The sequence below is a fragment of the Micropterus dolomieu genome, linkage group LG17, assembly GCF_021292245.1.
Source record: "Micropterus dolomieu isolate WLL.071019.BEF.003 ecotype Adirondacks linkage group LG17, ASM2129224v1, whole genome shotgun sequence".
In the NCBI taxonomy this organism is placed as follows: Eukaryota; Metazoa; Chordata; class Actinopteri; order Centrarchiformes; family Centrarchidae; genus Micropterus; species Micropterus dolomieu.
Window position 1 is genome coordinate 14091635 of NC_060166.1, and position 13360 is coordinate 14104994.

At 40.7% G+C, this 13360-nt stretch overlaps 1 protein-coding gene across 1 annotated transcript in view; it reads left to right on the forward strand.

Annotated features, from left to right (window-relative positions):
- The first annotated feature begins 6712 nt into the window (after positions 1-6712).
- Positions 6713-13360, forward strand: part of ets1 (v-ets avian erythroblastosis virus E26 oncogene homolog 1) — a 37698-nt gene continuing 31050 nt past the window's right edge. The window contains exons 1-3 of the mRNA XM_046073919.1: positions 6713-6783; positions 8123-8224; positions 12616-12763. Of these exons, the coding sequence (XP_045929875.1) occupies positions 8156-8224; positions 12616-12763 (217 nt within the window). The 5' untranslated portion in view covers positions 6713-6783; positions 8123-8155. The remainder of the gene's footprint in view (positions 6784-8122; positions 8225-12615; positions 12764-13360) is intronic.

Sequence of the window (13360 nt, forward strand, 5' to 3'; positions counted from 1 at the left end):
AACACAGCTGGACATTTTATTTTATCATTATAGTATTACTATAGGAAAGATCTAGCTAGTATTACTTTTGAAATATATAGAGCTACTACAGTTAATAAAATAGCACAACAGATAAAAATGAAGTAATACCATAGTTGGTGAAAACATAGATGGCAAGAATCTTACTATAGGACACTTTACAATTTATTAGTCATAATCATGGTCATCACAGCCTGTGTGTCAGCAGCTATACCTGCTTCGCCTGTGCCAACTGACTACTGCATGGTTCTCATGTTTGCCTCTGCCTGTGACATAATAGTGGCACACTCTCTCGAAGTTGGAAATAGCTATTGTTCAAGTCCTAAATCTATCCAGAGTTAACACTGAGATGAATTCTGGACACCTTGGTTTCATTCAGTTTCATTCTGCTTCATCTCTTGCAGTCATACCAGTCAAAGAGAAATGTTGTGCAACTTTACCCCCATGTGATGCAACTCTCCCTGTACAAACCTGTCACTTTCTGGAGTTCAGTCTCTGAAATCACTGCTTTAGAAATACTGATCAGTAGTCCGACATGGACAATCAAGCATCATCTTGGCACTGGTGATGCCACACCAATTAAACAGAGAGGTGAAATACTGACTGCAAGTTGAAAACTTGTTGAAAGCAGATGAAAAAAACTATAGTCCCAGTGCACAACAAAAATGGCACACGGCATTTCTGCCTAGACCATAGGGAACACAGTGCTGGGACAATCAAAGATTCCCACCCTCATCCCAGAGTCAATGACACACTGGATGCTGTGTCGGGTTTTGCCTGGTTCTCCACAATGGACCTTCAGCTAGGCTACTGGCAAGTTGAGCTGGTAGAGAAAGGCAGTAAAAAAAGAGCATTTACAAAAGGCAGTGGACTTTATTACTTTAATGTTAAGCCTGTGCTCCAGCCACATGTCAATGCTTAATGTAGACTTCGTGGCCTCCCATGGAAAACCTCCCATAGTGCAGTTGGATGATGTCATAATTTACAGCCACCCTTTCAGAGAACATTGCCATCACCTGGAAGAAATCCTAACTAGATTCAAGTCAACCTGCATCATGCTAAATCTATCAAATTGCTGTCTTCCCAGAGATCTGGTAACATTTTTGGGCTATATTGTGTCCAAAAACGTCATTCCGCTTGATCCCGAAAAGTGTTAAAGGCTTGGGTATTCCACGCTCAGCAAAAGAAGTAAACACATTCCTGTGATTTTGTTCATATTACTGCAAGTTCATCAGGAGCTTTTCACATGTTCTGCTACTTGCACTCACTGAGAAGAACATGCCATTTCAATGGACTTCTCAATGTCAGGATGCACTTACCTGAAACACACAGTCTCAAACTCTCCAAATGTTCATCAGAAGACAGGTAATTTTTTTACTTCAAATAAATACATCTCGAAGCATTTGTTTCACAGCTTGAATTGGTTGGGCTTATCACATCAGCACAGTAAACCAAACTGTAATATAAAAAGTATGCTCAGTTAATATTTATTTTCTTTAGTTTAATTCAAACTTATTGCTGCCTACCTGTTACCTGGGTGGGTTAAAAAACAAAGCTTTTCTTTTTCTTTTTCTTTGCGCAGGTCTGGTGGTAGGGAGGGGATGTTGAAATTGAAGTATATAAGACAGGGAAGGAGACCAGACAAAGGACACAAGACAGACTCTCTTGAAAACCAGCCACTGACAAGCAGCTCCTTCTTCCCTCTCATCACCCCGATAAGCCCTCCTCTGTGGCCTGAACCACACACACCTCATCACAGGCTGGATGAACTGGACAAAGCCGACAGATCTACTAGCGGCACTGATGTTGTTATCAGTGTGAACACAACAGGGATGTAGTAGAGCTAATGATACCTCTTTCTCACAAGAAGTGGCCAGAGAAATCCTGAAATACTACAAGGGCTAAACCACATCTATATTTACTTCTCACATTAAATTAACTCTAATTAACAAATTAACTATCCCAGGGTGTGTAAAATGTGTATGAATGAGTCCACACTGAGGAGGTAAAGCCACCCAAAGGTAATTGATAACTTGTCAGAGGGAAAAGCCACTTTAACACTCTGTGGGGAGTGTAGAAAAGTGGGAAGGTTCAGCGGTCCTCAGTGTCTAGCGTATTACAATTTATGCATCATATTTATTCTGTCCTTTGTTCTGTATTCACTTGTCACATTGATAATCACATTGAAATCGGATGAAGAAAACTGAGCAGAGGTTGGCGTAAATGTCTTAACATCTGTATGTTAATGAGCATGCCAGTGTAAGTCATCATCATTTTGTCCACTCCATGTCCCTAGTTGGCGCACTCAAGTCAAAAATCTCGCTCCTCCTATCAACACTTGTTTCTGGTGTGTTGTCTCTGTCCCCCTGTCTTTCTCTCTCCCCATCTGTGTCACTGATTGCGCTCCCTCTACATGCCTCCCAGGCTTGCCTCTCCACCTCTCCTCTCTCGCTCCAGCCTTCTCTCACTTCTCTAATGAGAGTGTGTGTTACACAGGCATTCAGAAAACCTCCCTGGCTAATTACATGACAAGCATCTCGTTCTGGGACACTAATGAAGAGGAATAGTGAGCGGTAGACGCCACTGGAGTGGGGACGTTGTGTGTAGGGGGGGGTGGGGGGGTGGGGGTGGGGGTCAAGCTGACCACTGGGTGGGGTGTTTGTGTATGTGTTTGAGTGCATGTGTGTGTACTTGGGGGGGAGTATTCTGGCGCCAGTCCAGCAGCTTATCAAGCGGGGCATGTTGGACTCAGCATCTCGTTCTCTCCCTCCCTCCTCGGCTTGCTTTTTCCTTTCATCTCTAAACTCTGTCATCTGTTTTTCTCTCACAAAAGGTCGGCGTGAGGGTGTTATTTTGCCAAGCAATGTTAACTTTACACTTATTAAACATGGTATAAGGTTTGAAAATGACACTTGTTTTCACAGTCTTTGAAGAATGGTGTAAAATACATGCAAATCCATGATCTGTCACTGCTCACTGTCTTTTGTGCTGAACTAGCTTTTTGCATAAAATCCTAAATGTGTTGTGTTAATTTCATTGGCACAGTCAGTTGGTTGTGGGCATGACATTAAATAGACACCACACTGACTGACAAAAGGTACAGTATATGAAGACACATAGCCTACAGACAAACCCACATACGAAAGAGACAGAAAAGAAAAGGGACAGAGAGCGAACTAGGCAGAAATCCAATGACTCAGCATGTGGTTCGGAGGAACTTGTTCTGTCAAGAGGCACACTCGGACAGAAGATTGCTGTCCCGTACCATCCCCTGTGAAACGCTTGAGAAACACAAACCATCTGGAGGTCCCTAGTACACACTCTCAACCCATCAGATATTGAGGATGTTTGTCTGATTTACAGGGCCTATTTAGGACTGTTTGGACAACTTGGCTGAGGGATTGGTGCTTTAATTAAAGATAATATCAAGAGCTAATATTGCCCCCAAGACCTTTGCCTCACAGTCAACAGTGCAACAAAGTCATGGTTCTGTGGGTGAGGGTGGGAGTTGTAACCACAAACAATTCTAAATGAATCTAGTCAGGCCCGATACAAAGGCTTCTCCATGTTCTTTATTTCAGTGAGGTTACTCCCCAGTTTTCCCCCACTTTCTCTCTGCCGATGCCAATAGCAACGCAGGCTTTTTCTGGCCCAAGCCAACCGCAGTGAAGGCATATTGATACTGTCATAAAATATTACATCCTCACTTTATTCATTAGAACTGGGCTTTAATCTAAAAATATCATGGGCAAGGAATAAAACAGAGTTTTCAGCAGCAGAAAGATTAGGCCTCTGCTTCTCTCTCTGAGCACCACAGCTCGGAAACACTGAGGCCCAAAATAGATGTTCTTCTCATAAAGGGCTCCTTCTTTGTAGTCGGCATACAGCAACAACATCTGCAGGGCAGTTTCTATGGGGGGAACAGATTCGGGCAGGCTATCAAAGAGAGAGGCGATCTCCTGTGAGAAGCGGTGGGCGGAGGACTTCCATATTCTCTTTCTCTTTCTTTTTTTCCTTTCTTCTCTCTTTTGCTCTTTCCCTCTATCTCTTGCTTCCAAAAATCTGTAGCAATCAGGACGATGCTAATAAAAGACCATTAATATTACCTGTCAGTTCTATCTTTGGAAGATCCAAAATGAGAAAATGAGACAAAAGGATTCACAGTCTGGAGCTGCTCACCGAAACGCAGGGAATCAGTGGAGGACAGACAGCAGTATGTACTGATTTAAATGAAGCATTGGGATGACAGACATCCATCAGTATCCCATGATAAAGACAACACATGGGCTACAGGACAGTCCCATTTATTATTACTGATGTTTCATCTACAAAACATTTGGATTTCCTAGCTGAAACATTAGGTTTGTGGAATTTATGTCCCAAAGCGTGGTTTGCTCGTTTTGGTCGGACTTCAACTTATTTATCTTTTTTTTAGTGTTTTTGTACAGATGTTCCAGTAGCCCCAAATGCGGTTTGATTCATCAGTGTACTGTATGGTGGAATTGTCACTTCTGAACAGATGGTAAGGGTATGAATATGACAAAGTGGGTATAATATGGAAAAAAAGTATGGAGGAAAATATATTCCAGCATTATTTTCAGGATTTCAGATATTCAGGTGGATATTGAAACAGACCCATATCACATCTATCTGATGTAGCTGCAAGAACACTGTAAGAGTTTACTAAGCGAGTGATGGTGGAGGCCATAAACCCCTGCAGGTCTTTTGACTGATGGCTTCTACTGGCGCTGATAGCAAGCACTATCTGTTTAATGCGAAACATGAGCACAGCCTAGCATAGATAGAGGCTCTGATCGGAAAAAGGTGGCACCATAATGGGGAGGTGAAAGGCAAGGGGGCAACGTGATGATAGTGGCTTCATGCGGAGCAGAAGTGTATCGAGGGCCTCGCCTTTGAACTGGTGAGCCAGCTAATTGAAACAGCATTGCTGGGGCATTGGCTGGAGATCTGGATCGCATTCACTCCCGCTTTTATTCAATTTGGTGTCATCACGGGGGCGCGTCCCATGCCTCTCTCTCCACATGGCAATAAGTCATACCTTCGCCTTTTGCCCTCGACGTGTTGCCCATCTGTGTCCCCTGGGGGCCCGGAGCTCTGAGGCCCACAGAACGCAAAGGGATTCAGACAAGGTCTTGAGAAAATATAGGCTCCCTGCCACTGAGCCCCTTATGGTACTTCTTCATGCCTCTCACCTTGGACTTGACCCGCCGCCCACCCCACCAGCTCTTCACACACACACACACACACACACACACACACACACACACACACACACACTCACACCTCCTTACCCCAAGACTTTTAAGATTTACTGTTAAGAGCAGGGGCTGTCAGGAAGTTTGAACCGTGCACTTTCTAATTCAAACAAATGCTGCACTGGGGTCACGGAATTATCATGGAGTCACAAGGTGTTTCAGATGACTCGCAAGTGTTGAGTGTTAAGCTGATACAGAGAAAGAGAGAGAGACATAAGAAGAGAGAAAGAGAGAGACAGCACTCTATGCTGTTAGGTAGCAATGCAGCGGGGAAATATTTAAATAAATAAAGCGATAAATAATCAAATAGATAAAGCTTCACGCTCTTACCTGGTTATCACTAACCTCAATCAGAGCAGGTGGATGTAGATATTGTGTTGCACTAGGGGGAACTTCTCATTTCGCAGAAGAGTGGTCAACGTTTCTGTCATAGCTTTAATCAGTGTCCCACATGCATTGGCTGTTGGTTGGGCGTAGGAGGTGCGAGGTGGAGGATGATATGATAGTCAGTGATGTACAGTAAATACATATTCAAGAAGCTACTCAGGTGCATTCTGGCAAGACCTGAAACAAATTGATTTGACAGCTACAATTCTTCAGATGGTTCGTTTTAACCTTGTTTGATGCCAGATTTTAGAGGTTCACCATGCAGGACAACACAAGTGTATGCCAGGAGATATTTAGCAAATTTTTGGGGGGGATTTGACTGAAAATAATTTGACACAAATGTCCAAATATGGCCAATTGTTGTTTTAAACAAACCTCTACCTGATGTGACACATACACCCACACAGCTGGGTTTTCATATGACAAAATCACAGGAAGACCAGCCATTGTCATTATCATCACACCCCCAAACCCATGTGATATTTTCCTGCCTCTTTCCTGCTATTTTCCCCAGTAAGACATTTGGTTGTCTGTAAGAGGAAAACAAACAAACAAATAAACAAACTTAATTAAAATTTAGGTTGCATTTAAACAGGCCATTTTATTGAAATATTGCCCTAAATAAAGAGAGAATATAGATCTGAGTTATTTAAGGAATGAGGAGTCAAGAATAACACATAAATGGTCTTTACATGCTGTTGCAGGTCCTTGCTTTATTAACTTCATCCTTTAACTTCCCTGCAAAATACTAAAGTCCCAGTTGACTTGATATTTGATAAATACACTTCACCGACTTGATTTTGGAAAACTACAGTTTTAGACTGTAAAAGTTAGGTCACACTAAACCCATTATTGACCGGGCTCTATACAAATTTACACCTGTATTGTGGCTACATGTAAAGTTCAACGACTATACAGAGGGAAATAGAATTTGGAGAGGATCACCATATGATTGAGGGAGGGACTAAAAGTGTGCATAATATTCCTTCCTCTGTGGGACTCGCTGCAAGCAGGTACAGCATCTCTGCAGTCCACCGCTCAGCTGTCACACTCAGCTGCCCAGCGCTTCCAGTTTACAGGAAACTTCTCGCACCAGCAGTCGGTAAGTCCAAAGTTTTATTGAACCAAAATTAACTACAAATCATCTTGTAGGATGAGAGTGTGTGAGATATTATCGACGCTCCTTTGATGGATCAGGGTGAAAGTGTTGGCTTTAAAGTTTCTGTTCTTCCCGTCAGGAATTCTCATAAAGCGTGCAACGCGCATTTTTAATTGAGATGCGCTGCTTTCTATCTGTTTCAACTCTGATTATTTTTTGCGTATTTTCCTTGTAATAATAATAATTATTAATAAAAAGCTAATAAAAAGTACATTTTTATCTCTTTTAAGAATGAACTTTACGGTAGTATTTTTCATTTTCCTTCACTTTGAGGGCTAGAGACTGCCTTAAACAGTTAACTCAAAATATGTAATGCATAAGTAGGATCTATTTAATATAAGAGCATGCATAATAAAGGCTATATGGCTGCTTTGCTCTTTTATTTCTTACCAGATCAATGGCATTTAAGTAAAAGCCTAAGGCATGTGCATGCATTTGAATGACAAAACTGATTTGCACATTATTCACTTAGTGTATGGGTACTTTTTTTCTGAAACAAGAGCATCTGAATCTTTTTGAGCTGATGAACATCTGCAAGCATTGAGCACCAGTGCATCATCCCTCAGTCTGTCAGCAGCTGCCACAAACTAGATATGCCAAATTGCTTAACATATGAATGTGAGGAGGATGGGACCTGCCACTGTCCATATACACCATTCCTCCTCTAATGTAATCCTTCAGCTCAGTTTCTAGTCTCTTTTGTTGATGCTGCTTCAAGTAAACAATGTTAAGTGATAAGCAAAGTGTGTAGAAGGGGGGAAAGGGGGATGGAGAGGAAGGAGAAGAGGAAGGGGAGAAAGAGGAGGAGGAAGAGGTGAGGTAGATGAGTGGAGAAGGCAGTTTTTTGCACAAGGTGAAGGGAGTTATATGGTGAGAGAGAAGTGATGGAAATGTTAGGCTGAAGCCTCTTGATGGATGGATCTGCTTCAGCTGAAATACTTAATATTCCACATAATAATTAGCAGTGTTTTAATGAAATATATCAAACCACTCCTGTAAGCCATATAACTAAAATCAAACAAACTGACTGATACTGTGTTTTTAAAAATCGCAACCAAAACCTCCCTTCTAAGCAAGCTGATGTTGCAGGTTATTAACCCAGCTCAAATTTCTCACTCTCCCCCCTCTTTCTCTTTTTGACCCCCTTCCCTCTCTCTCCTCTCTCACACCCCCCCAAACACACACATAATATATACCACACACTTGCACACAAAGTGTAAACAGAGTGTGATAGATACATCAGTCCACCCTGCCTCGTCTGTTTGTGTGTTGATCCCTTCAGCAGGCCCTGCTTCTTTTGTCCACACTGTCCGCGATGAGTTACTACATGGATCCAGTTTCTTCCTACCCGGCCCTTCACCCCTGTGACCGTCTGAGCGCAATGGTAAGACCTCCCTCGTAAATTACCTCCCATGTTAAGGCTGCCTCAGCTACCTGCCACACAGCCAGCCAGGAGTGTGAGGGAATGAGTATTTGTGTGCGTATACAAGTGTTAGCTACTCACCACATGGTAGTGCAAGAATGTGTGCAGGGGCATTTGAGCTGGATCTCATCACCTCACAGGAACACACTCTATCTGAACATGTTTCCTGTTGGGTTTAGTCCACCAGAGTTGCACTAATAGTGCCTGTATCTGTACATGCTGTTCCTCATGGTTTCGTCAAAAGTTAGGAAACAGAGCTGTTGAACAAGATGATTTTCTGCAAGGCTGTGAAATTGCCCTTATGAACTGCTCTGTGTTGCACAACACAGCCTGTGGCAAGATGCACTTCTCTTTAGCAAGTAATATTATAAATATTGAGACCTGTAGGCCTCCAACCTTGCCACTAACCAATCACATTGGAGTCAGACCATCCCTACTGAATAACACTTTTCTCAGCTAAGCCACCTGCACAGTGCTTTGCAGCAGTCTGTTTGCAAGAACATCAAAGCTCTTAACGCTTTCCAAATGAGAGAGCTGAATACAGAGTCAGAGACAGTGGTAGCTGGGAACATTGGGATTCCTGTCAGATGAGCATTTGAAGGGTGAAGGCCAAGGAGCAGCAGAATAAATGCCTCCATTTGTATGCAGAGCGCCGGCACATTAGGATAAGAGACTGAGGTTATATGCAAATGGAAACCCCACCCGGCCTGATATAAAACATAGAAGGATACAGCTCCCTGAGTCCTAATTGGCTCAGGTGGTGGGGCTTGCCTTTGAAATTGAGACTACTGTATACTGGGGCAGACTTGGTCAAAAGGTGAATCTGGGTCACCTCGATAGCTCTATTGTCTTGAATTTACATGAATTATCAGCAAAACACAGCAGGGCCTGATGTGTTTTTTTATGTTCACACTTTTTCATTATCTTCTATGCTTCACAAAGACTGTATGCAGAGAACAGTGGAAAAATATCTGGGCCTCCAAGCAGCCTGTAGCAATTAAAAAGAGAATGCCACCTTACTACAAAGGTGATCTAAGAAATTATACAACACAGTGTGAAGTTTCCCTTCTAGAGTACTACAGAAGCAACACATTTTTAGCAGAACACTTCCGTATGCACCTTTGGTTTGGAATGACATGCAGTCAGCCTTCTGATTTAGTTTTCTTCACAAATAAAATAATGTTCTAATGATAAATATAAATAAAGTCATGGCATCTGCATAGTTATGCAATAATGCAGAGAGAAGCAGCAAGTGCGTCTAAAATCAGTTCCTTGTTCACTTATTCTTTACCCTCTACAGTATTTAACAGGCACTCAAAAGTTTATTCAAAATTGAGTAGAAAATTGATATTTTTAAACATTTATGAATCAGCATCATTTTGTGTCAAACACTAACCAGTGTAGAGTCTCACTGCTGGAATTTTTGCATCTATAAAATGTGACACATTGGATTGTGGGATTGATAGCAAAGAGCAGTGTACATATGAATAGGCATTATATTTTTGTGTGAATTTTTGCGTGTACTGTATAGTGCAAAATCTTACCACTCAGAATTTGGACACTCAAAAGGTTAACATAGTACGTTATGGTACATGGGGGGACATGGCAGATATTTAAATTCGTCATTGCAGGAAAAGCACATGTGCACATTAACATTAACGTCAGTTCAGTTCCAAACAGATTCTAAGCTATTCTAGTAAGCTATGCAGCATTTTATTGTTGTCATGAATTACACCTGTGCTTTTCCTTTTAACACAGAGGAACAGGTAATGACACCTGTTCGCTAACTAATTCCTTCACAGAGCCACTAGGGGGCAGATAAACTAAACACACGAGACAATGAACGTACGGATGAACAAATGAATCAATGAATATGCGCAAGCACTGGAAAGTTGACACATGAGAATGGTTCCATATTTATAACCTTAAAATTTCAGTCATTTTTATATATAGTATGCACTGTAGGTTTTATGTTCCCATATTGCAAAACTGATTTAAAAAATATGTACCTTTCTATATATGTTTAATTACTCTGTGTAAAAACATGTAAATAAACAACCATGCAGGCACAAACTAACAAATCTAATATGGCACTTGAATCTCAACATAGGATATAAAAAGACAGGAGGCACAACATCTAATGCACAAACCTGTTCATACTAAAAATGCCGAAGAGCACAGTTTTTTATTCACACAATTTGGCCAGTGCATTGACAATGTATTGTCAGTCCACCTTCCACACACGCCATGCAGACAGGAGAGAATAATAAATAATAAAAAAAGACAGGAGCATGATTAGCATTATGTTCTATATAAAGAAAATGGTCTTTGTTGATATTAGAAGTGCTTATTTATACATAAAAACTCATAAAAAATTGTTACAATTCCCATCCCACTCGCTCCCGTATTTTTTCCTGTGCCGTCCCAGTGATGTGATAAACATGAATATTGACTCCTATACCATGGGAATCCAGTGACCCACCGGATACCTGAAAAAATGTCAGCCTCTAATGTACAGTACAGTATTTATACCTTTTCTTAATTCAAATTAAAAAGACGTAGAAGGCTCCTTCAAGGTTTTCATTACCTGTAGACTGACTTCTGCACTAAAAGTTATTCTCCAATTGAACTGATCAGAACAGCTTGGTGCTAATGATATCTCCGCTGTTATCTATGTCAGTCTATTCCTCTAATCCATAAATCATCCATGTGGCTCCCTCAATGCCTATCCAACTTGTTCCCCCTTGCTGACTGGACTGATAGGAGAAGGCAGCGTCCCCCACAAACCTCTAAAGAACCTTGTAAACTGGCCTCCCTGATCCTCAGGTCATGTTTGCCATCCATAAAGCTGGCTGGCTACTGATAAATGCTGCTGTGCTTAAACAGGGGCTGCTTATCAGATCTGCAGTCACTCTTTCAGACAGTCTGCTGGTTACACATGTGACATATAACATATGACAGTCTAACATCCCTCTTATTGCACGCTACAACTGAATCATTGCTTTTAGTTTTGCATATTACAAACATTACAGACATTTTTGTTCTTTAAATTAAAGTTCATGAAATGAGCGTATACTTTAAAGACAGATAACCCGGTGGGTACACTACGTAGAAAGTACATTACAAACACTTTATATCAAAATTGTAAATTGTATAATAAAACATCTTTTATAACCCCTATTTAACACGGCAAGTTAAAAAGTTAAAAATGCACATTATATCTAATTAGACACACTCCTGTGAGAAAATTGTCAATCCATTGTTCACATTACTTTCAAACACAAACATCCAACAATATGTATTGAGTTTTTGTTTTCTTGTCAAATGAAAGTTTGGATATGCTAAAAATGGCCATGTGGCTATCTTCTTCCCTAGTATCTCTTGTATCCACATAGACTTTCATATCTATCTTAGCTCCCCTGTCAAGGGCTGACTTTAGACTTCCCCCCTTGGTGCAACCTCTTATGCGAACATTTCTGTGATAAGCAAGATAAAACAACACAACAAAGATAATCTGAATGAGTCAAATTTAGCTGCAAGGGTTATCTGTGCATGAAAACAATGGAAAAATTGTTTTCCAAGGTTATGCTGTCGGCCAAAGCCAATGGATAGTTTGATCAAAAACATTTTTCATTGCTTAACAGATAAAATGTATTTTCTAAACTTTTTTTTACATGAAAATACACACCAAGTTGTTTTCAGAGCAGTAAAACACTAGCAAGTTTCACTTACCCGCTAATGGTTCAAGAATGATTTTGTGCTTAGAATTCAAGCTGCTGCAGCTATAGAAATAATTGATTTTATAGATTGAATTTTGTCCAGCACTCAAATGTTTATGCTATTTGAGCTGATGCAGTTACTGAGCCCTTGCTACATACCAAGTATCTATTTCCACTGCTCTATGTCTTTGCATTGTAAAGTGTTCATTGAGCTAAGTAATTTGTAAAATATTTACAAAATAACAGCTCCATTCATGGTTTAAGTGTTTTTTTTTGATTGTTAGTTTTTTTAATTCAGGTTGCTAGAATACACAGCATTTTATTGGTTTCACAGCTATGCGGTGTGGTAAACTGCTCACCAACAGCATCCCGAAGCAGATAAAATGAATTATACAGAAGTGAATCAGCTGTGAAACATATGCAGTACGGAGTTCATTTGTGAAAACAGATAAAAGCCATTCTTAAAATGAATAACCCAACACCAGTTTGATTGATATTCTCTTTAGTGCACCAACAAAGCAAAATAGGAAAATAAATCAAAACGCAGTAAACATTTTTTCTGAAAAAGAACCCTTTTCCCCATGCAGCTCTGTTCATTTTGGCTAAACCATACTGTATGCTGTTTGTCTCCAGAGGCAGAGTGGAGGGGTGGCAATGGGCCCTCAGACCCAGCTCCCAAGTGTGGTTCACCCTCAGCAGCAGTACTACCCATCACAGCCCCTTTACATCCAGGATATTCCCCTGCAGGAGGTACCCAACGGACACGACATGTGCCCTACTGGTAAGAAATAGACACAGTCAATGGAACTCAAACATGGTACAAGGTACTTGAAGAAGAGGCAACATGCATAATAAGTCATGATTTAACAATTCGCAAATATTTTTAATAGAACCACATGACACCATTTGGAAATATAACAGTATTTTTGATGGAGTTTAACTTTTATTAACATATAATATTTCATTGTGTCTAATACGCAGCTATTTGTTAGTAACTTTGATGCAGCTGATGTGAAACCAAAATATTTCACTGTTAATCTATAAAAATAAAAGAACACACAACTTACCTTCTTGTTTACTCATACTGTACATGCTTTAATATGTAATGATAAAAAATAGTCAATAGTTCATAGTTTAACTTGGAGCAAACAAAAGATATTGTGTTAACTGGAATGCTAAATAGACAATCAGTCACTCTCTTAGCATTCATGTCTGTCATTTTGACACACACATTCAAACTCCCTCATTTAGTTTTCAGAACTCACATACACACACACACACAGTCCCAAAGTTGCCTGTTGTTCTGCGTCTGCTGCACGAGGGATGCTGGTGATGCTGACCCTAAGGGCAATGCCTTTACCAGATACCCCTCCACCTC